General features: G+C 41.7%; 1 protein-coding gene across 1 annotated transcript in view; it reads left to right on the plus strand.

Annotated features, from left to right (window-relative positions):
* Positions 1–24,410, plus strand: part of LOC139217345 (protein shisa-8) — an 84,690-nt gene extending 60,280 nt beyond the window's left edge. Inside the window, exons 3-4 of the mRNA XM_070848673.1 lie at positions 13,103–13,219; positions 23,842–24,410. Coding sequence (XP_070704774.1) covers positions 13,103–13,219; positions 23,842–24,410 — 686 coding nt within the window. The remainder of the gene's footprint in view (positions 1–13,102; positions 13,220–23,841) is intronic.
* The last annotated feature ends 1,630 nt before the right edge of the window (positions 24,411–26,040 follow it).

Here is a 26,040-nt window from a genome sequence, read left to right on the forward strand (position 1 = left end):
CGTGCGATAGGAACAAGTGTTTCGTAAGTTTCTTAGTTAGAAATTGATGGTGAAGGTGATGAAAGAGTTAAAAGGTAATGTGTGTGTATGTGAGTGAACTCCACTATAAAACAAACAAAGAGGGATTTATTGCGGTGAAGTAAAGAAAAAAAAGTACACTTTAAAACTTTATTAAAGGAACAATAACTTATTTAAAAATTATTAAAAAAAAACAGGAGTCCTGAAGCTGCATGCACTCTGCACAGCTGGCACTAATGGCAATGACACCATCAACGGGTGCCACTTTACCCATAAATCAATGCGACGGCGGGCTGGGCACATATACCAGCCACACAGTCTGACAAAATACCTATTATAGTAAGGAAGTCAACTTGTGCTATTATTTTTTGGCTCCTGCAGTTAAAGGAAATGCCAGTTACACGTTTAGAGAGCTAAATGGAACACTTTTAAATTGCTGGTTGTAATTGATCAACAGTATAAAGCTAAAAAAAAACATTATGAGAAGCAGGTAGATAGCAAATGCAGGGTAGCATTTTCCTTAAATAAAGGGACTTAAACTATTATGTCAACGAAAATCAACAAAATCAATGAACTGATAAACTGTCTAATTTGTTCATCTTCAGACAAGAATGTAAAGTGAGCGTCCATTGAAATAAAGCTACGTTTATAGTCAATGAACAGTCAAATCTTCTCAGTTCATCTTTCTCTCTCTCGCCTCTCCTCTGGTTTAATTGTCAGTTTCCTAGAAAACACACAAGATTTCTCAAATGGGTCACAGAGTCGTGCTTGGAATGTATGTGGCGTCCATGTGTGTGGGTTGTGTGTACTTTGAACTGTGAGTGTGTGTGTGTGAACGTGCTTGATGGTTTTCGAGTAAATGGGAAGTGTCCTGCTAACAAGTAGCGAAGTGCTGCACCCAACCACACATACACACATTATTGTGTATCACTGTCATCAGCTATTACATCAAATTACATCACGAGCGATTGGGTCCACTTCAGCAGCCAAAAGTATTAAAGTGACACTGAGGGAGGGCAGCGCTTGTGTAATAATAGGCTTGTAACATGTCTAACAACCACACACACTATCTGCCATTCACACACTCACACACATACACACACACACACACACACACATTTATGTATATATATGTTCAGTATATCACTTTCACATCACTCTCCAGCTCATAACCAACTGTTGAAGTCAACTATGATTTTTTTTCTTTCTTTTCATTCACTCATTCTTTACTCTCTCTCTCTCCCGCTGGTCTGTATCCTAATTTCTTTCCCCTTCTCTGAGTGCACAGCAAATTTGTTAAGACACTTCATCATATCCCTTTCTTTCCGTCTCGTTTCTTAGAGGTCTCTCTCGTCTCCTCCTCCAGCACCCTCCCTCTAAGTCATCTTAGCTCCCTCCTCTTCTATATCTCTTCTTCTCTTTCATCATTTATTGCATTCCTTTGGCTGCATCAAAGGTCTATTCAGTAATATTTCATAGAGAAACTAATATGCATACCCCGTGCCCTTTCTTCCTGTCTGAATACATGCATAAATAATTAAGGCGATGCTTGATGCTCTTCTTTCACACAACCTGGCAGTGATTGGAGGCTGACGGTGTGTGTCCATGTGCCATATTATGTGTGTGTGTGTGTGTGTGTGTGTGTGTGTGTGTGTGTGTGTGTTCTCACCGACCTTGACCGTCCAAGTCTGATTTTTAACCCTCATTTACAAGTTATAGTTGCATGCTGAATGTGCACGTACTCCAGCACTGCAGACGTCCAGGTTCAATGTTTTTCATTTCTTCTTTTCTTAACTCTCTCCGCTGACATTTGTTAAGTGTTCATTACGCCTACTTTGTAAACAATAAGAAATAACCATAAAAAGAAATGATCTCTGTCATGTAATGATTCTTACATAGACACTAATGACCTGCTCAATGTTTCATTTTTAAGCAAACTAGTTATCCCATTGCTGATAACAATGGTGGGTCCCTACCCGCAGCTATTAAAACAGGTTAAACGGTTTTTATGGCCCTTGGACAGCACTTAAATCAGTGAAAAGCCGTGCCCCCCCACAGTGACAGGACTGCGTAAGAAGGCAGATTTAATGGACATTATGTATCAACTAATTTGTTTCTGTAACTTGTTCCCTTTTTAGGGGTAAAACATTAACCCCAAGGCCACAACTTAAAATGGATTTAAGGATGAGGAAAAATATGCTTCACACCTCTGGTCCCAGGCCTAATATTATTAATACTCCTGCACAAAAGATCACAGAATAATAAATAGAGAACGTCTTTTTTTGAGACAGGAAAATGTTTTGAATAATCACTTGTATTATTATTTCTACATCTAGAAAAATATTCAAGATCACAGGTTTTGTACAAGTGAAACATTCATGTGTCTTTTAAGGGAAACTGAAGCGTAATATATGGCTCCTTGAATTCACTGCTAATATAACATTAATACATGTTTCCAGATTACCATGGTGAGGCAACCAGATAGATGTAAGAGAAATAGATGAACTAAAACCCACTCAACTTTTGCTTGATTTTGACTTAATTTGTATGATTTTCATGTAGAAAAAAAACAAAAATTTACCTGCAAGCAGGTATACTGGAGTCCAATCGGCCAACGCAACCTGAGGCGTACATTTTTACATTTTTATTGCATAAAATAAATACAAGAAACATCACGAAGAAACCGAATGGGCTCATAGGGGTCTCCCCCAAACACAACCGAACATGAAATCACAAAGAAAAGCAGCAGAAAAACAACTTTATTAAGATAAAAAAAAATAGTGTAAGCACAAACTAGTATGTTCTGGTATGTGGATGGGAGCATAAGAGGAGGGCAGTGAAGAGACTAAAACACCCTCAGACAGTTTGGTGTAGAACTGAGTGAAAATATAGATGAGGATCTTCGCAAACATTATGTTACGATATTACAACTTTTATGACAAGCAAATCCAATGATGAAAGCATGTCAAGGATGATTTGACCCCCGTGTAGCAAGCCTTCGGGGCTGAGGTGCAGAGATTTGCGAGTGTAAAGTGAAGCCTCGGGGGCTGCTTGGCCTCTGTGATGAAAGGGCATGTTCAACATGCAGATTAGCTCAATAATTCACTAGTTCTCTAAGTACAGCAGGAAAAAGAGCACCTGTATGCACCCACTGTAGCGACACACACATATGTACTTACACAAACAAAGACACACACAAACACAGATCTACCAGATTGTGTTATCATTTATTCATTAGCTCTGCAGGTAGAGCAAATAGGAGACCTGCCTGACTGAGTATCTCTGACTTTGCACAGAGCTTCTGAAAGGTATAGCTGCAACTGCCTTCCAGACAATGAAATGGTAGAATGAGAGAAATCTGTCTTTACTGGTGAATCCTCTGCAGCGAGGAGACATATTTTGCTCAGTTTTTTTTTTTTAAAGTACTCATTTCATATAATCCGACACTGCTTTAAAATGTGATTCTTTCATGTGATATTAATGTTAAAGTTAGCACAATCTTGAAAATCTTGTTTCAGTTCCAGTTTAATTTACAGGAGCACTGTGACATCACTGTCGGGTGTGATGGCAAGTGCAACAAAGCGCGATTCTCACTGCGCCTAATGTGAAAAGGCTCAAATCTACTAGATGGGAACAAAACACTAGTTTCAGCCTGGTGTTTTTTTTTATTCTTCTTCTTTTTTTTCCATTTGTCTGACTCGGCTCATGATATCTGTAACAATGTCATTTTTAAGTCCAATTCTGTTTCACTGCTAACACCCTGTAAGACCAGAATGAGGCACGGCAAAATTAATTTGCCACATGTTCTCAAGACAAGTGGTCCAGGTTAACCACGGTCATACAGAGAATTCATGACGGCCACAAACGTAATTCAATGGCAGGAAAGAGCGACAAAGGTTGCTGATTGTTTTATATCTTTCATCAAGTAGCCAAGGCACACAAAATGATCCTCACTTGACCTCCGTCGTACACTAAATCCCGATCTAGAGACTGACACGATTGGTGTGAAATTTTTTTCACGAAAGATTAATTCAGGCAAATTAGCTTAATGCATGAGACCCAGATTGAGCTGTGTTGCATAACGATGGCTTTCTTACCTCTCCAAATTTCTGCAGCTGTTGTAGGGAGCTGGAGATGATTATGCAACACGCACACACAAAAAGCATATGTGCTAATGCGCACACACGGATAGTAAATAAATTTATAACGCACACAAAGTTACAAGATTGCTCACAAACACAGAAATGCAAAAAAAGAAACAAAGACGCGCACAGAACATCATTAAATGTCTGCGGGTTAGCGAGTGAGTTTTAGATGACTGTGCAGTGCAATTACCTCTTTTGAATAATTGAATCCTCAGAAGTTAAGAAGCGGTGGCCAGGGGCTTTCTTTGTTGTTCCTTGAAGAACAATTAGACATAGAAAGGGGGAGGGAGAGAGGGAGGGAGGGAGAATAAGTCGTGGTGACTTTGAGGGGGGCCAGTGGGGCCTCAGACGCCTGTCAGAGTTAAAGGCGGTCTTTGTAGATAATGAAAAGAAATAATGGAATAAAGAGATTCTCTCCAACGGTTTGGTTCACTGTTACGTAACATACACATGCAAGCACTAAAAAATGCTCACACCCTCATGCACACACACACAGACACACACACACACACACACACCTGCAAGCACTAATTATCAAACACAGATTGTAACTACAGCCACAGAAAGTGAGAAAGTGTTTGTGTGTTTAAATAAGGATATGACAAATATGCTTCCAGTAAATAATCTCCTGTATTTACCCTTCATTGCACTTTTTTAAAGTCATGCACTCTGGATCTGCTGGGGTGACCCGGTGGTTAGGGCACACACCACATGGGCGCAAATGCCGTGACAGACGGTTTGATTCCCAGCTGGCCATGTCATTCCCCTAATCTCTTCCCTAATGTGCCTCTCCAGTGTTGCTACCAAACTAAGGCATAAAATGAAGGCAAAAAGCTGGACAGTGTATCTTAGGAACAGGAAACAAGTGAGAAGCCAAAAGAAGAAAAGGCGGGACAAAAGCAAAACAACGGAGAGGATGTAGAAAACTGATTACGAGGTTGTTTGAAGATAATCACTTCCTAAGCTGTGTGTCATTTTCGGAGTTGTTCACGAACGCCAAAGGAATGATGGACTGACTCTGCAGCATTTTAGTATCTTTCTGCTCATTGGTTTCATTTTAGGGCCTGTAGTTTTAATGTAGCTCAGGAGGCAAACCTGGTCATCTTCAAACCGAAAGATCAGAGATTCGATCCCCCGCTCCATGTGCTGAATACTGAATCCCAAATTGCTCGTGAAGTCTGTGCCTTCAGTGTGTGAGTGTGTGAATGGCTAGAAAATCCTCCTTAGGCTGCCAGGTTGGCACCTTGCATGACAGGCCCTGCCATCGGCGTATGAATGTGTGTGTGGATGGGTTGAGGAGCATGTTGCGTAAAAAAAAACCCCCCACAGTGCCTGGTCAGAAAACTAGAAAGGTGTTATACAAATGCAGTCCACTTACCATTTACTCATCAGTTCAGTTTCACCGCTGTCATTGTCCTCGTTTCCAGCCACAGCATGTAGTTGCTTTCCGCGACAAACCTACCGTGCACTTCCTCCCAGAAGACTGACACAGTTGACGACTGGTTGGTGAAAAAAGCGGAGCTTTTAGCAGCTGAAGAGCAAGACGGTTCCCTCAGCAACGAGTGGAGACCAGGACAAAGTTTAGCTTAGTTCAGCTGCTCAGACACATGACATCAAATGATAATGTTGCTCCGTGTCTGAAAATGAGCTGTAAATAAACTCCTGTTTGCTAACATGCACATCATTTCAACATTATATATCTCTTATAGTCTCTTATATTAATGTGGTGTTTACAGCTCGTTATGCTGGTCAAACAAATTAATTCAACTGTAAGCATTTTTTATAGATTGATAAGTATTTAACTGATTTTGTCATCCACACACTTGACCTAATTAATGACTAATAAGTGTGACAATAATAATTAAGATCATGTTACCATTCTTATGTGGCTTTGGTTATATAAACGCATTGACTTTGTTTGTATCAAAGTCGGCATTAAATGTTGTTTACATGACAATTTCTGTCAAAGAATCTTAATGGCTGTTAAATTGTAATACTGCAAATCTAAGAGTCTCGTTATATAGTTTCCCATGGTCTCTATACACTCTCCTTTGGTGCATCCCTTTTTTTTTTCTTCAGTTTTTTTGCGCAACAGACCTTCCCTCAACTATCTCTCCAAAGGGAGAGTATTGAAAGTAAAAGCCGCTGTCCATCCCCAGGTTTTTTTTTCCAGTCTAGTGTATGCGTCTGTGTGCATGTAGATGTATAGCAGCCAACTGCGTTATGTGTTTAGTTATGTATAAGTGCTGAGCTGACAGACAGCCAGAGTTCAATGCATCCAATGTGTGGGCTAAAGGCGGAAAATAATGGTGTTATCCTGGGATAAGCCCTCGTTTGCCCTGCAAATAGAGAGGAAAGAGAAGGGGGGGGGGGGCTGAGATACTTCCTCATTGGAATCAGTGTACTGAAATGACTCAATTTACTCCATTTAACACACACAAACAAGAGCGAGACTAAAGAAGAAAAGCAGGAGCGAAGCATGGAAAGAGAAGGCAAGCTGGGCACGAAGCAACTCTTTCTAGTCATTTCATCACTCTGTTCATGTGCCACTTAGCATTCCAAATTCTTTAGAAATTCTTTAAAATAATGCGACAGAAGACAAGAAAATGAAAATGTATTACATCACTGTATGTTAAATGTAGCAATCAAGACAAAACTGCACACTCCTCTGCACAACAAAACCATACTGCCACTACTACATATTGTATAAAAGAATGCTTTTCATGCTCATCTTGATGTTCATCCGCTACAGTAAACGTGCGTAGAAAGTTAAAGGTGCATTCATTGCTTCATTGCAGGACAGCAGATGGCCTGCCTCGCACTCGCAGAGAGAGAACAAAGGAGTGAGACAGGAAGAGTTACAGGAAGAAGCAGGTGACTGAGGGAGGAAGCAGGATGGAGAGAGGGAAAGAGGGAGAGACAGTTACATGAGCAGGAAGAGGCATATGACAAGAAATGTATCGGAGAAACTAGGTGATACAGAGAGGAAAAGAGTCTGAGATGAAGATAAAAAGACACACGGAGAGAGAGAGAGAACAGGCGGAAGGAAGACAGAGCTGAGCGAAGCAGCATCTGCTCATACTCTATGGATGTGTTGTTTGCATGATTCAGAGGGACTTCAGCACAATATAGCACACAACACCTCAAACAAATGTTTGCGTGTATTTTTTCTAGCACAGATATTAATGAAGGAGGCCCATATGTCACACACAAGCTGCCCACTGAGAGCTTTAGCATGCAAAGAGCGTTCAGTTACCTAACATACTCCTGGTTTGGGTTGTAAACTTCATAGCCACAGCAGCTGAAATAGATGCATTACCTCAGTCGCACACTGACTAGAGGTTCTGTAAGGTTGCGTGAGGACTGAAAACACATGCGCATTTGTCACAGTTACAGTTTTTGAGTACTTTGGAAGAAAATCTAGATTAGCTGTAGATTAATGCCGTCCATAACACAGAGTAACACACATCTTTGGGTATTTCCCTGAATTATTGCAACAGTAGTGGAATTATTTGATGTTTGGAATCATGCATCCATCTGATGTGGGCAAAACTATTTAGGAAACACATTTTGTGGACATGTTAAGCTGCCAGACCAATTATCATTCAAAGTTAATAGTCTGGCATTTTCAACACATAATAGAATGGTACTTCTTTCCTGACATCTTTTAGTATTGCAGAGCAGCACAAGAAAAGGTTGCTATCTTCAGACGGGGGGAGCAGGCTAGCTGTTTCCCCGTGTATGTGGGGTGTATGTTATGCTAAGCTAACAAGCAGCTGGCTGTAGCATTATCATATTTAGCACGCAGATATGAAAGTGAAATCACTTTTTTCATCTAACTCATTTAACAGAACACAGTGACTTTCTAGAGGCTTGTTGTAACAGCAAGGAAGGAAATAATCTAATTTCATAAAACATGAACTATTCCTTTAAAACAGAATAATTGAATCCTTTAGATTTGTCAAATTCTGAAACGATGCTGGTGATTTCGTAGCCTCTGCTCTCTTAATTTAATGCGCACATTGGCCAACATGGAGGGCAGTCCGCTAAACAGCTGGTGTTGTTACATACTCAGATGAAAAATACAAAATGTACCATCCTTGGTCCAATCAAAGGACAATTTCCAAACAAGTGTCATAAAGTAAACTCCTCCTTCGTGGTCTACCCTGACCTTGCTTTTTCTTTCTGTCTTCTTTTCTCACATACTTACATGAAACAATCTGACATATATGCCACTTGGCTGTTTATCCAATGTGCCCCACAGTTCCATAAGTGTGGTCATTATAACAGGCTAAGCCTTACCCCTGTTAGTGTTATGCACCATGCATTAAGGAACACAGGGCTCTCCTGTCTTTCTCCCTCCCAGCTACCCATGCCACTCACTCCTCGCATCTATTTTCCTTTCTTCTCTCTCTCTCTCTCTCTCGCTCTGTCTCTCTGTGCGACAGTAGTCATGTCAGAGTAGGGCTGGCTGAAGCACTTGCAGCAGTCTGCCTCTTTGATGTTGAGCCCTGCTGAATTAGGCCATCACCCAGCGGTGCTCTGCTGCTTGCCTGCACAGACGCACCACTCTCACGCGCGCACGCCAGGCTTGTGAGCGCACACATGCAAACAAAAACAAAGGCATGCTGGTCGGAAAGCATGCACATGCAAAACAGAGTACACATGCTGCTGCTGCTGCTGCTCGCACAGAAGTAGCAGGCGCGCACACATGAGCCATGCATGCCTAACAATACCATATAATATTCACTAAAACACGTCCAAACACTTCGTCTCGCACGCACACACATTGCGAATTACGTTCATATACTGTAAGTCCTCATTTCCTTCTCCACTTCTCTTTAATAAACATAAATCTGAATTCTTATGAGTGCTTCTCCTCTGAGGCCTCTATACTATAGTACATCAAAGAATAGGCACACGCTTATGAGCGCACACACACACACACAGACACACACACACACACACACACACACACACAGGGAAAATGTAGGACATTCAGAGAGAATTTATTCAAGAATACAGAATACAGAAAAGAATTTATTCCCTTTCAATCTGCGTTTTCTCTCGCTCTTGCAATGTGGTCATATGAATAGTACCAAAGTGACTAAGGCACGAAGCCTCCTGAATTACACATAAAAACAGGCTGGTGACCTGACATTTCGTAAAATGAACATGAGTTTTTGAAATGGAAATATACTCTGTTCGCAGAGAGAAATTTGATTCAGTTGCAAAAAGACGAGACGAGGAGCAGCTTTTATATTCCAACATCCCAAGTTCAGATCCCAAATCATATAAAGAAAAATATTTTACTGTCCTGAATGAGGTGATCATTTAACCAAACCCAAAGCACCTCATTACATTAAAGCTGCAGTAAACATTGTTTTCATAGTAACAATGGATGAAATGATCATGTCTAATGTAAAAGTTTGTTTTTTTTTGGTTAGCTGGTTTTGTTCGTTGTGTTGGCCTTTACATACCCTCTTCACATATTGTAAATAAACTCCTTAATGGGACTTAACAGCGTTTGTGACTGTTACGCCAGTGATTCAGACCAATCAGCGTAAAAGGTTACTCTGCTTTTTGGAGTTTTTTTAACTTCTTTCAGCTCAGTGCTTACATTGTCAGGCCCACTACTTAACTGTTTTGCTTCACTTCTTAGTGTCGATAAGTGTCGAATTTGGCAGCGGGCAGCTATTTTCAGTGAAAAAGCTCTATATGCCCACTGTAAGCCACCTGCTCAGCACCAAACAGCAGACAGACAAAGATAAAAGCCAGTAGGTGAACATAGTGGAGCCTTTAGCTGCTAAACAGCAAGATATTTCCCTCAGGAATTGGTGGAGACCAAAACAGAGCTAAAAGTTGTTTGAATGTTGGACTTAGAGAGAGATAGAGAGAGCGTTTTACTAATTAATCAGTAACACTCCTTCACTGACATTTCTATGTGTGATATTTGTTAGGTGTATAAATATACCCTCCAGTAACATTAATGGAGAAACTGTCTTTTCACTGAAAATCATGTATATTTAACTTTTTTTGTTTTATTGTATTTAGTGGGAAGAAACAGGAAATAACCCAAACTATCTTTTTCATATTCCCTTATCCCATCCTGTGCTTTATTAGCTTGATTGTGAAGGACAGTGGTGCCAAACGGGTGGTACAAGGTTTATAATCAAAGAAAAGAGAGAAAACAAACAAACAAACAACAAATGGTGTGAACATTACTACAATATTCTCTCTCTCTCTCTCTCTCTGTCTCTGTCTCTCTCTCTCTCTCTCTCTCTCTCTCTATCTCTCACACCCTGCTCTCTGGTGGCCAGGAACAGCCCTGTGGTCAAACTGGACACCAGCCAGGGAGCTTTCCATTAATTAGTTGATTTTTTTTTTTTTCTCCCCCGTCTATCTCTGCCTTCAAATCACTGCCTCTATTTTGTTCTGTTCTTCACTCCATCTCTCCCTCTCACTCTGTCTGTCTGTCTCATTATTTCCACTGTTGTTGGCCCACTAGAAGAAGAACGCTAGAGAACATGGCACCCGAATGTAGGACACTTGAAGAGCAAAATCTCTTTCTTCAAAAGTTTTTATGTGGTAAACACTCAGAAGATCATTAAAGTCTTCTTTATTCAATGCAGTTTTTAATATGATGGTTTTGTTCAGTTGTTTGGGCAGCTGACTGAAAGCTGTGCACCTTTAAATTTCTAGTTTTGAGACTTGAGGGCTGGTGGTACCAGCGGTTCACATATGACAGAAACAACCCACATTTTTGCGCGCACATAGTTACGCATGCATAAAATTACAACACACAGTTGTTGCACACAGCGTGTCATTACTGCATATCAATTACACGGGGAAGTGGAGATCTAGTTCTAATTCAATCAGTCAGTGCTGGTGTCACAATCCCTCGCTCTCTGGCTTTTTCCCTGCCTCTCCCGCTCTCTCCTCCTCGCTCCCCTATTTCCCCCTCGCTTCGTTCTCAGCGATGCGTCTCAGTCATCATTGGGCTGGTGGACGTGGGTGTCAGGTCTGTGTGTTTGCTTACCCAAGTGTGTTAGAGACGGTGTGTGTGCTTCTAACCCTGTGGGGAAACAGTTAAAGTTTTTAGGCTGACACCATTTTTGAGGAGTGAGGTAATCCTGGTCTGACCCTGTTTTCTTCAGGGCCGGGAGGGTTTTGCTGTTAAAGATGCTGTGTGGAACATTTGCAGGAATTGGTGTATCATTTCAAAATGAAACCATCGAGACTAACCAGACATACTATTTACTGAATTAAGATTTCATATTTCTTATGTAAAACTGGTCACTGGTATGACCCCACTTACTACTTGCATCAATCAATTTAGCAACAGCTGGTGAATGTATGTCCAATATTCACTCTCATTTTAGCTCTGCTTTGGTCTCCACTGACTCCTGGAAAAACAATGCGGCTCTTACTAAATGTACCACTATGTTAACCAGCGAGTTGCTAACTTTGTCTGTTTGTTGTACAGTACTGGGCAGGTGGCGTGCAGTGGGGGGTTTTAGAGCTTTTGTGATGCTAGAAACAAGATTAATGAGACTGAACGTGAATAATGAACTTTGTAAAACCAGAACAATGAGCTGAAAGGTGCCAAAAAGAAGCTGTGTAACTGGGGGGGAACTCCGATGTTGGGTCGTATCTAGCTGTGTGTTTGTCACTGATCGTAAGCCCTTTCACATTACACATTACAATTTGATCGGTTTCTTGTACACACGTATTCATCAGTACAGCTTTAAGCTCGATTTGGAAAGAAATTCTAATCTGCCTGCAAAACTGGAGCGTCTTTTCCACAGTGCAGGTCACATCAATGCTGAAAGCAGGCAACTTTTTGAACTCGGCTTACTCAGGTTTTCTCCCCTTAAATTGTCAATACATCACAAGTGCCATATACGAGCACACATGGGATCACATGATCGACGAGGATATTGACAGATTGACAAAACGCGGAGCACCAAAGTACACAAATATTAGCATCAATCGCTAAGACAAACCGCAGTAATTGCAGTATCGACATTCAGCACAACAAACGATAATTCAGGCTGAGATGCTTATGTCAAGGAACTGAGCACCTACAGCGTCTGTCATCCCTTTGACAGAAAAGGGCTCAGCTCCTTGAGGAAGCTATCAAAGCGTCTGAGCAGTGGGAATTCTGCTGGGAGAACAGTTCCCCCCCTTAAAAATCACATATATTAACATTGAATTTTCAATAATACCAAAGGTTATAGCTCCTAAAGAGGAGGCGGCAGGAGGGTGGTGGTGGTGGCATGTGTCAGCAGAGAAAGTACAGTAATTGTCAAGGTATAATAACCAAGCATGAATATGACTGTGAAGGATGAATGAACCAGCTGATGCCGATCAGCTGACACAATGACTGCAATGCTCCGCCTGAACTAATACTTGTAATAGGCGTATTGTGGTATTTAAGTGCTATTTTCGGGCTTGTTGACCATCCATAGTTGTTGCATTATAGGTTTTTGAATGTGGTTATTCTGCTTGTCAGCTGGTAGGCCTGAATTAAGTAATATTTGCCTCTATCCTCAGTAACCTGCACATATAAAAGCTTTACCAGTGTATTCGGTTCTTTAAGCAGAAACATTACGTAAGAAAGGCTGATGGAAAATGTGCAAATGGATATCGAGCCTCAGTTAATCTTTTTGGGAGAATAGTTAATCTATTCTCCCAAAAAGAGCTCAACTGGCATCTTGTGTCACATTCTGGAGACAAACATTGTGTTTAAAGGAGAAAAACATTGATATTGTTGCTCCCTCTTGACAGTATCCCCCCTAATATTTGACGATTTACACTTATACATACACTGATTTGCATTTTCATTAATTGACACTTTAAACGATGAAAAAAGATTTAATTTTAGCACCACTTTTAAATGGAAACTTTCTATCTCTATCTGTGTCTCTTTCTCTCAGATCACAACCATTTGAACAACGCAGCCTTGTCTCCCCTGGGTCCAGCCATGGCCTTGTCGCACCCTCATAACAACCTGGGAATCGGCTTCAACAAGTACACCTCGCTCAAGGCCGTGGGTGAGTAGGATTGCTCACACAAACGCACCGACAACAAGGAGACGCACACCTCTACAACCACGTGTCTGCTTGTTTGAATACTCACTAATGGATTAGACTAGTGATGTGAAAGTAACGAGACGGATGCAAACAGAACACAGGCTTACCGTACAGAGGTCGATCAGGTCAAATACTTTACAGTGTGAGCAAACCTGAATCTGGATGATGGAAAATACTACATGTCCCCATATTGATGCGCACTCTAAGTGGGGAAGTGGTTTACAGGAGCGCAAGCACCCATTAGGATAATGAATCTGCCACGAGTCTGACTCTTATCCAATCGTGTTGTCTCATGATTCAAGTGCTGCGGCGGATGTAATATTTAATTTTTCTCCATATCATATTAGATCATGGCAGCCATGTTGTAAATATTATAACTATACTTGGTCACTCACAAGAACGACAGGCCCTGTGAAGAAAACCGGCAGAATGATGTTATGCGACAGTGAGTTAAATGCATAAATGGAAGAAACCTTTTGTTTGCTGCATTAGAGGAAAAGCTGGTTAGCAAAGCAAAGTACAAGACTGGAAACTTAACTTAATGAAGCGAGACAATGTAAACTCTTATTCTGACCTCTGCAGCTAAATATCACACACTTCACTGAAAAGCTGTCACAGCTGAGCAGCACATTAACAGCTAGGTGGAGACACGTACAGAAAAAACACACACACACACACAACTTTTAAAACACAGCAGCTCTGCATTTTTGCACTTCAAACATAACTCAATATGCTGTGTCATGAATTAGAGAGTTTCTTTGACTAAAGCACTCAATCCGGCATGTATTAGCTTAGTGATAAGCAGTATGACGACATGATTAACTCAACATTACGTTTGTTGAGGCTGTAAATGGTGCTACAAGGGTCTGGCTACAGATCTTTGTTTTTAGTGTCTGTCGTGTGTGTGCACAGCATCTAAAGTCCCGTCCTGTAACAACTGAGGATTTCACCTGATAAAACAGGATAACTCAACAATTAATTTTTAAATTTTGATGTTAAGAAGAAAGGCTAAGTTGAACAGTTGGTTAGTGGTCCTGATTGTGGTTCAGATACACTCACTGACACGCTTAGACAGTAAGAAAAGAAGTGGACATAGCCACAGTGATGTCACCCAGTGGTTTGTGGACCACCCTTTTGAAGCCTCGCGTTTGGCTTTGCTGGCGCCGCCATCTTGGTTTTTTTGGAGCCAGAGATGACGTTCGTCCCACAAAGACCGCTTCTGATTGGTTAGTCACAGCGTAGTCCCGCCCTAAAGCATACCATGCTTTCTGATCTATTTTCCTCTAAATGACACCATAATATACTAAATGAACATCATGCTGTACTGAAGAAGACGGGAAAAGGCAATGATCCCAGTGAGAGGTAGGGTCATTTTTTTCATTGACTTCCATTCACTCTGACCTCTTTTTGGCATAAGCAGAGCCGCCCCCTGCTGGCCACCAGAAAGAATGCAGATTTAAGGCAGTTCCACACTGGCTTCACCTGGAAGACCTGGAGGCTACGTCAACTTCTTCTTTACAGTCTATGTTCACTTATGACACCTGGTGGGAAAATTTGCTGTTAAAGGTCCGATCTGGTTTAAAGATTAATGTCAAACCAGTTTGAAAATGTTTGAATTGGCCCTACTTCACTGAATTCTACACAACTGTGATTTGCAAACGCATAGAATGAGGCATCGCTATCCAGACAAGTGATGAACTAAAGCAAAAACCTAAAAAAAAGTCCAGAAACATAATGGATGCAGATGTTTGAATTAGCCCTCAAAGTCACTGGATCTCAACCCAACTCAACACCTGAGAGATTAGACATCAAACACCAGATGAGAAAATATCTTCATCAGAGTTGAGAGATTTGTGAAATTCACACCGATGTTCTGACACCTTAATAACACACGCTGTGTTTTTTCCTGTAATATGGTCCATTACAAATAACTTAATTTATGGTGTGAAAAATGTGTGCTACATTAATGGCATATTGGCTTGTTGAAACTGGGGTAGTCTTTGTACTTTGCAGCCATGTTTGTTGTTTGTTATGGGTGAGTTAGTCTAATCTGCCGAAAGCTCAGCCATGATAAAGCTGCCAGTTATTGACAACTTGTGTTTCTGCTCATAGTAACAGTAAATCAGCTGTGGACAATAAGCTACGGTATGATAATGGCATAAATTCACTTCTGACGATGGCATAGCTCGTACAGAACAAGCAACTCAGCTGGTTTGGAATTTAAAAGACAGGATAGACACACACACACACACACACACACAATTAGTTTGGCGGATGGTGGACGGTGAGTGACAGTCGCCTGGACAGCAGCAGTTTGAAACAACTAGTTCAGGCCTTGAGCTTGCCCTCTGGCCTCTCTCCCTCTCGTACTTAGAAAATACATACATAAATGTACACACTATAAACATTTCCTCCCACCACATACACACACAGACATAATACTTCCTCCTACTGCACAGGCACGCCGATGGTCACAAGCATAAACATATACATAGACATACACATACCATCCATCATCTGATCAGCCCAGACAGACAAGGACATAGTGACGATGATGAGGAATGACAGTTTGACACATGTACGTGTACTGTTCATTGACACAATATGCGAAGAGAGACAGGACATGCCCATCATAGCTGAAGAGTATCAGACACAGAAACTAAAGACAGTGAGACTTCCAAAGTTTTAAGGACAAAGCCGTAATCAGTTCAAGGCTAAGTCCAGTCGCTTTAAGCTACTTTTGCTACATCTGTCAAGTTTTCCATTCTCACTTGGCAAATAACGTATGTATTCACAAATACAGAATACAGGAAAGAAACAGTAAAGTAGATTCGCTGGTCGAAATTCTCAGTAATTTTTGCAACTGCAACTTCTTGATAACATAAAAAAAAACACCATCTGACATTTCTAATGTTTCCAGCTGCCTAGATTTTACACAGATATTGAACCAATAAGGTTCAAAGTGCTTTACAGCAAGGAAGTAGGACCGTTGCGATGTCACCGCGAGCTAAGTCAGAGCTCCAATGATGTCACTGTAGCTACAGTACAAACCTAGTGATGACACTGAGTTACAGCAGTGACATCTTCATGTGATCATAAGCGACGCTAGTGATGTTATTGAGACCTACAGTAGAACTCCACTGACCACTCCACAACACTGAGTAGCATTAGAGCAAATGGTATTGAAGAAAGTCAGATTATCTGATCAGAACCGCTCTTTTTAGCTGCATATCTTGTAAATGAAGTTGTTTCATCTATTTCAGTCTTGTCTCGTGACTTCCCGTTTTACCCTGTAGCTACGTTTTCCTCTCGTTTGTGTTAATTTAACCTCTTGCCTTTGTGTGTTTTCCCACCTGAGGGTTTGTCTGCCCCGCCCTGATCGTTTCCACCTGTGTTCACTTACCTTGTGCGTATATTTAGTCCACATGTCCTTCTGTCTGTCCTGTGCCAGTTCGTCTTGTCAAGTGTGCCAGAGAGGTTGTGCAGAGCTTTGAGCTGTATTTTCCTTTGTACTTTTGGATTCTTGTGTTTCAGTTGTACTTTTTGTTGTTGTTTTGGGTTAATTATCCTATTTCCCTCATTAAGAGTGGTTTTATTTCTATTCATGCTGTTTCCTCACAAGAGTGATTTTCCCATTGTACTTTTTCAAAGAGAACTTTTCGTTAAATGCCTTTTATTTTGAACTCCTGTCAAGTTGTGCATTTGGGTTCGTGCCTCTGAGTGTGGGCTTGACGGCAGAATTGGAGGTAGCTAGCCGCTGTGCAGAAACACAAGCGACAGCAATAGTGGCAACCACTCACTATCTGAAAGCACCTTAACTCTCTCAAAGAGCCGTAAATGTGCTTCTAGTGACGGCCAAAGCCCCACCAGACTCCCTGTCTTTCCATCAGAGAACACGCTACATAGCTACGTCTCCAATAATCATTACTCCACCACTCCTGTTGCATTTTTTTTCTCTTTAAATAAGCTGAATTTAAGGGTGTATTTAATCTTTAGAAACCACAGGAGCAGGAATGGCATGTGGGATTTTTTAAATGATTACTTCCAATAGAGGCCACAGCTAACTGGCCACTTTCAGTGTTTCTCAGGGCGTTTGGAAATATCCAAAAAGTTGATAGCAAACAGCGTTGGTAGAGTCGATTAGAATTGCAGTTCAGATAGTAAGAGAGTAAAGGCCAGCAAAATGAGTGAGGAAAGTGACTGAATAGAAGAAGAGCAGGAAATCTCATCTGATTATTCTGCTCAGTGAGTAGGCCAGCCGACTGCTGCAGCAACCCCCCCCCCCCCCCCCACACACACACACACACACACACACACACACCACCACCACCACCACCACTCGGCATCAGACGTCATCCTCATTTCACTGAAGACTACCTCAAAATAACAAATCCCTCACACATTGAGCTGCAATGCTTCTTTCTCTCCCCTCTCTTGGCGTCTCTGCGTTCAGTTCTGTCTCTGTGTGGCACACAGACGATGAAGTGCTCCTCTTTGTGCCCCTCGGTTTGGTATCTGCTGTTTTTGTCTCCCTCTGTCTCTCTCTAACACACACACACACACACACACACACACACATATGCACTCCCCTCTATTTACTCTTCTCTTCCAGTGCAGTTCTGGTGTGTCATGCTTTCTGCCATCAGGGACACTGATCCTCTGGCACTGCGGGTCCACATGCTCTTAATGAAGCACCTAACGGAGCAAACACAACACCACCTGTATCTTGTCCAACTGCTTATTCTAAATTGTTTTGACCATGTAAACAAATGTAGAGAAGTAGACATTAAAAAAAAGAACCTAAACTGTAAATACTTCCTTGAATAGACACTAGTGTAAACTGTCCAGCTGCCAAGTCAGATGAGAGAAGGAGCTGATCAACATATTGATGCACTTCTCCTTCCTGAGCTTTTTTACAGATACTTGATACATGGGGAATGCTGTAAATCAGCCTGAGGAGGAGACTGTAAATACTATTTGGGGCTAAAACATCTACTGCTACGTCCTCTGCATTACAAAAAATCATATTTTTATTCAAAGCATTTCTTGGTAAAAGATGCTAGAATTGAGCATCAATCAAGTCAGTAAAACACAGAGCCTTCTGTGGTAAAGACTACTCCAAATACAGCATTATTTATCACAAAGAATCAGTTCTTTTACAAGGATACTAAACATGATTTTAAGTAGGATTAGTGCACTAATATTACCACTTCCATTTGTTTGTGATTTGGTTATTATTTTTACCTTATTTTGATCATTGGGTTTACACAAACCCAATGATCTTTTCACACATGCTTATCAGTTCTCTCGCTGAGCAGTAAACAAGCCACCGGGTCCAGACACCCTGGCTGTGTGGACAAAGTCAATGCTAGGACACACATCAAGTTTGGATGGCATAACAGACCATTTGCCAGGTGAAACAGCAGGTTTCTGGACCAAGCTGCTTTGAAATTTATAAACACATTGGGACTTAATGCAGCGGTAAACAGCTCACGCTTCTTTTCTAAAATCTGTAGCACAAAGCAAAACACAAGAGGTGACATGACGAAAAGGAAGCAGTAAGCTCGAAAGGTAGAAAAGAAACAGAAAGACAGGTCAGAGAGGTCGGGACTCCATGACAGCAAACCTGTGCCAGGTGTAGCAGCAGGACTTTGGCACAAGCAGCTCTGATATATCTATCTTAATTAAAGTAGGACAGGTGGACTGGCAGTGAAACTGTGGGATAAAGATGCTAAAGGTAAAAGCGAGAGGAAGAAGACCGAGAGATCAACTAACAATATATGGTAGAATGCAGCTGGTCTGGAGGAAGCAGTTAGAAATATCAACAAATACTTTTATGTGACCTCAATCCAGGTCTGTCCCCAGTGAGGAAAGAGAAAAGAAAAGACAGCATGAGACAGAAGGTGGAGGGATCCTCTCGAAGAGGGTGTGAAACACTGTTTGCCAGGATGCAAGGACTCCAGATTCCAGAGAAGACTGGGTTGTTGTTGTTTTTTAAAACAACTTTTAATTAAAGTCAAATTATCCAATAGACTGAACACCATTAAGATACAGTAGAAATACATATTTGGATGTTCTTAAATGCAAAAAATCCAAAAGCCATTTTAAGTAAGTAAGTTAAGAGTTAAGTAAACAACATGCTAGCAAGAATTGATTTTGTTCTCTGAATTTGCCTCAGAAACAGGAAAATGTATCTATAGATTCAAGAAAAACCAAAAGGTTTTTTATATTTTTTATGACTGCATGAATTGGAGCGAACTCAAATTCAACAAAAAGATGGCTTTGAAGATGAAGGAACTCCACTGGTTTAAAGTTATTTTTTTCCATGCTTTTCACTTCAGGGTAGGGTTCCTTTTACTAGCGATGATCGATAGATTACCTGTAGAATCTAATGAGGAAAAGCGTATGCATATGCACATTCTTGAATGTTTCTTAATTAGTATTTTTACGAGGTGGTCCGAAGAAAGAATTGAACAGTAAGTTGTTCCAGTAAGCAGCATGTGATGTGCTGCTGCAGGGAAATCAACCTCTTCACTTCAAAGTCTGCTGAATCTTTTTGTAGTTTCACACTTTAAAGATATAACGTGCGGCAAAGAGTTGCTCAGAACCCACAGAACACTACTTTAATGGTGATCCCAGACTTTAGTACCAAATGTGTTCGTCTGGATTACTTCTGGATATTTCTACTTGAGGTAATGGTGTAACTATAAGGACATGGCATCTGGGCTTTAAATATTTCATGAAGTGTAAGACAAGATACAGCTGCAATGAAAATTTGAACAAGCAGTAACATGGAAAATCTGAAAAAAGAAAATATCAGGATACAAATGAGAGTTGAAGAGTTTAAGCATGTAGATCAGCTTTACTGTGTTTAATGTGGCCAAGCTGACAACTGCTTACTAAAGGCAAAAAGAGGCAAAAGTCACTCATTATAACTGGGGAGAAAACTGCAAAACTGCAGCCAATGTTACGAAAATTGACGTACAAGATAAAGAAAACTGTCCCATTGTGATGTGTGTTAATATGCATTATACTGAGCAGCGTTTCTCAGAATAGCTGCTCTAACATAATTAAATGACATTAAAAATAAACCAAATAGGGTCCTTTGTGGGGCCCAACTTATGCAGTTATAATGCGTTGGCCCAGATTGGGCCCACAGGCCATGCTTCAGGCTGCTGCAGAATAGAGAGAAGAAGCTGATGTTGAAGAGTACGAAATAAATGAAATACAGATGGAAAGAGTAGAGAGAGAGAGAGAGAAAGAGAGAGGGAGAGAATGAGCAGATGGAGAGTCTGTGAAATGGAGAGGAAGGTACATAATATTGCCACAGAGGACCCTGCTGTCAGGTGCTCCTGCTGGCAACATGTGTGGAAACACTCAAATGGACAGCAGCAGCAGCAGTTGTTGAGGGAAGGAAGTGTGTGTTTAATTCATTGTTTCTGTGCCGTCCCAGATTTTCCCGCCCTGTCCAGAGATCTGAACCAATTTTCTCTTAAATTCTGCTGCTGTAGCTTCAGCCGCAGCATATTAGACATACAATGTCTAACATCAATGAACGGTTGTACAAAAACAATAAAACTCTACCAAACATACCTATGTAGGCATGTTTTTCAGAAAATGAATGTATTCTTAAAACTTGTGCAGCATTTATTAAACAACTTATTCGTCTGTAGCAAAACTGCTGATGTCCAAAGAGTGTCTTCACGTCATTGTGGCAAAATAAGCAGCTGGTAAAAACTGCCAAAACCACGTGATGCACTTTACTGCGCGGACACAAACACATCAAGCGGCTTATTCCCTTTTCAGCGAGCGAAGAATATATGTAAATGTATTCTTTGTTGCACAATGCCTGGCATACATACAGTTGCACATATGTGACTAAATATATGAACCCACAGAGCCCACAAATATTCATGTGATCACACACAGAGACACCAGCACACACTAATCCTCTACATGTTTGCTGCTGCCTTGCAAAATTCAATTGAAAGCATTTTTCCTGTGTATTCTCATTAATCATAGTCATCAATATTGTGACACTTAAATGCTATAAAGAAAAAAATATGCCTCCTCAGTCTCTATTGTTTGAAAAATTATAGTAATTAATTCAATTTTTCTTTATGTGTCTATTATATCCCTCTTCACAAGTCTGCAGGACATACTGGCTGCATTTCATTACAAGTTCCACTTCCCCTCATTCACTTCAACCTCAGCCCTTGGTATTAGGTGACAGCATACAGAGGCCAGAGAGCAGGAGGGGAAAGCTGGTGGAAGAGAAGCAAGAGGATCTCAATAGGAGGCTCAAACCATCCAATGATGATATATAATTTATATTTGTAATATAATTTATAACAACTGTGGTTACCGTGGTAACAGCAGGCCTAATATGACAGCAAACAGTATTTTAGCGGCTATTTTGTCAGAAATCCAGCAGATAAGCAACTGCTATATCTGTTTACAGCCAAAGAAATTTACATTTCAATGAGGGAGTCAATCAAAGGTAATTGCAACCTTAAACATTTAACAGCTCACTGTGGCTGCTCTGTCTTGTTCCATTACTTTCCAACGTTTGCAAAACTGTCACAAAAATATAAAAAAATAGGCTGCTGTTTTGATGAATGACCCCAGTTAGCAGTAACCTCATGCCAAATACCTTACAGTTCCTGTGGCTGCTTCAAAACAACAGCCACCAGCAGCAGTAAAATACCAGCCATAAATAGTATCAAATGGGGTTTAATTTCATTAATTTCATGTTTGTAGATTTAAATCTCATTCTTAGATGCTGTGTAATTTCATGGTATGCAAAATGAATTTTAGCCGCTGCCCTGCACCATCCCGTTGGTTAGATCTGCTTTGTTGAGGCTAAATATCTGTTTGGCCTTTTAGATAGCTAAACAGTTAGAATGGTCGCGGGACACTCGTTTTATTTTATGGTACATTGAGAAAAGCAGGATTGTATTGAAATGTTTGGACCAGCTTGGGGAGTTTCACTGAGGGAGTGAATTATTACCGGTGACTGTCTCCTTCCTCAACAACTGCTGTTGAAGTGCCCTGGAGTTACACAATGGACCAACATTTGAAGTGTTCAATAAGCAATTACCAGACTGCGATAGCACTGGACAGTTTCCTGACATGTGCGAATGGGAGACTACTCCTCCAGGTGTTTTCTGAAAATCCAAATGCAGGAGAATATTCTCAGTCGTCTTGGCTAGAAAATATTACGAGAAGTGAATCAACAGCGGTAGACACAGTCTCAGTACCTGCTGAGCCTTTTGCGGTGTTTATCCAAACACTGCCCGAAGACGCTCCTTGCAAAACAGATAATCTTACATGTAAGAAGACAAATCACGCATGTTAACACACAAGGCTCTATTTTCCTGAAACCTGCAAGCACGCAACTCAGAGCTCAAGTAGCCCAATGGTGCAAATATTCAGCACCACAAATATGCTTTCGGATGATGTCTTTTTAGAGGCGCATTAATGTTTCAGAAGACCTTAAAATTCCTGTGAGCACACTGTACGGTGCCCTCTGTCACACACGCATGTGTTAACACCCACTAATAGCCAGCCACATCCATTGACGTTCATTACAACAAATTAAACTCAACTGGTCGTACATCTCCTGACAAGACTATTGGCATAATTTTATTATGATGTTCCTGTTTGGAGTGTAATAATGATAAGATCAGACACACAGGCGCACAAACAGATAAAATAGAAAACAAACACAAAGTAATGTGCATTGTCATAAACCTGTAGTACAAGCTGTTAGCAGCTGTGTCCTGATATCCTATGAAGACGACAGATGTTAAGACACTGAAAATTCCAGAAAGTCTGAGAGGAAAAAAGACAATGAAACACGATAGGGAAGAATATCTTTTTATCTCAGTGTCTTATTTCTCTCCAGGAAAAAAGGACCCATAAAATAAAACAGGGCTAGGCTAACAAGGTCGTTAGTGTCTTTAGGGTAGAGAGTATGTGATGCCGGGGGGACGTGGGGGGGGGGGGGCTGTGAGGATGACCGAACTGTAGTGTCGAGTTCCGCTGAGGGAGCTCGTGCTAATCTGAGTCGACACGATGGACCCGCTCTATTTTCATTCCATACATCTCTCTCTGTTTGTTCCTCTCTGGTGCTGTTGGTGTTTTTATGTTCGTGGTCAGTTCAGAGCTCAAACACATAAATATGTTAAACACTCGCGTCGTCATGAGCACACGTACTGTACACCCTGCAGGACTCATTGTCTTTGTCTTGATATGCTGTAGATACACTGTGCTGTATGTGTTGTCATGTGATGTTTATGTGTGACTTTAACCACATGAGGTGTCTAAGACTAAGTTCTGGGTCAGAATGAAGATGTACGTTTGAACTTCCAACAATAGTTTCATTTCCAACTGTAAGTCTGCCATTTTGCATTAAATAATACTGCCGTTAATTAGCTTATTATTAGCTTATTACTACAAGCTTCATATCCACCTTCACCACTGATCACTCTTATCGCTAATTGTCTGAACATTTCATCATCATAATTTAACCATATCTTTGCCTTTGTTTCTCTTCCTCCACTGTCTCTCCCATCATCCAGACACGGCTGCAAGAGACTACTACAAGAGCTACCCAATGGTAGATTACACCCACCGCCAGTCCCCTCCCACTTTCCAGCCAATCAACTTCCACCCCAAGGACAAGCCCTTCCTCCCACCGCCCGACATCCACGCGCCACTGGCCATCACCATCAACGCTTCTCAGATCCCCAAGCCTAAGATCTCCAAGACCAACACCCACCCGCTCACCTCCAGCTCGGCCTTCAAAGTATGGGACCCCAGTAAGAGCCACATCCAGCACCCGGCAGCCACCCACATGGGCCTCCAGGCGCAGCAGCACCACCCCATCCAGCAGCAGCAGCACCAGCCGCTGCACCAGCAGCAGCACCAGCCACTGCACCAGCAGCAGCACCAGCCGCTGCACCAGCAGCAGCACCAGCCGCTGCACCAGCAGAACAGCCGGCGCCAGGCCTACTCCAACAAGAGGCAGTTCAGCATCGAAACGCTGCCCGAGCTCTTTTCGCAGCCGCTGGGCTACGGCCACTCGCCACACATGCACCCCAAGCACAAGGGACTGCCCACCAACAGCAAAACAGAGGTCACTGTCTGAACATGGGGATGACTTCACATGGGTGAATAGACAGAAGAGGAAACCAAGTGGAGTTGTAAGCAACTTTGAAAGAAATGCTCAGATATCTTTTATACCCACAGCCGTGATGGCGAGAGGGGAGCAAGCAAATATCGTGTATAATCTCAATGTTTTTTAACTCTGCATTTTCCTCATCATTGTTGACAAAAGTAATAATAATGTGAGTGATATTTCTGTAATTTTAAAACCACTGGATCAAAACAGCAGCAGCAGATAAGCTGTGAAGGTGGTGGATTGGCAGGTGTTGGCTGTGACTCTTTGAACCTGGCGGCTCTTCTAAATAATTGAGTGGTCTCTCGGTGTGTTGGCACAGCTCTCTCCTCCTTCTCCTCTCAACCCCCTCGCACCTCTGTGACACTCTGTGCACTGCTCCGTAGCACCACTCCACAATGCACAAATGTTCAAATACCACACACAGACACTATTTACCCCCACAAACTAGCCAACAGACGCACTCTGCCCGGTTTTTGGGAAACCGTCAAAGAGGCTGGTAGGGGAGTATTTCCCCTTAAGACTTTGGCTCCTCATCAGCAGAGACATTGCCATTGTGTTGTCAGCTTCCATTGCCCTCCAGCCCCTCCGGAGAGTGAGATATCAGCCTGGCAATTCATACCAGAGAGGAAGGCAGGGATGGGGGAAGAGAGAGAGAGATGGTTATTCATCTCATTCCAGGGGCAAATGAGATGAGAAGGATCTGAACCATGTACACACACACACACACACACACACACACACACACACACACACACACACACACATTACACACTACACACTTGTCAAAAACTACAGAAGGTTCCAGCAGTGTCAGAGACCACAGGCAGCCCCCCACTGACACACAAACAGACGCACACTTGTCTCCCCACACACTGATCTTCTGAAACTGGGGAAATGAATAAGCGAGCTCTATTGTTGGTATTCGTAACGGTTTGTTGAGCTGCTCGTTTCAGTCATCGTCTCTCGCGGCGCCGCGGATGTTTACCTCTAAAGAAAACCCAGGATGCGTCACGATGCCTGGAAAAAGAGCAAAAGAGTCGATGTATCTGCAAAGGTCATTACAAAGTCATTGCGTTCTCTCTCTCTCTCTCTCGTTCTCTCTCTGCTCCGCACTGGCCTCACAAATGAGACTGCGTTTCTGTCAGAGAAATGTCAGCCAGTGCTGCATACTGGTACAAGCATTCGGTCGTACCAGGAAATGAAATGATGGTGTCTGAATATATGAATACATATGTACATCCTCCAAGAGCCGCTTTACTGTATTCAGGTGACAGATCCAAAGGCTTGCAAAGACATGATTTCATAATCAGCCGGTAATGATTAGCACCATTAAGTGTCTCTGGATGTAGGAAGAAAAAGCTGTGATGTATTGAGGGGTCACCTTTTCCCAGCATGTGTATCTTAAACACAGCTGTTTGATGCATGTGTTTACTGCTGCAGAGCTAACACACTCTGAGAGGCTGAAACCACTTGTCAGTGCTTTGCAATTTACTTCGCTCCCTGTAAATGAAGTACTTTAATATCCACAAATGAGAGACTGCTTGCACCTAAACAAAAAGCCATGTAATTCTTGCTTTGAACACATTCAAACACAGTA

The sequence above is a fragment of the Pempheris klunzingeri genome, chromosome 17 (genome assembly GCF_042242105.1).
Source record: "Pempheris klunzingeri isolate RE-2024b chromosome 17, fPemKlu1.hap1, whole genome shotgun sequence".
Classification (NCBI taxonomy): domain Eukaryota; kingdom Metazoa; phylum Chordata; class Actinopteri; order Acropomatiformes; family Pempheridae; genus Pempheris; species Pempheris klunzingeri.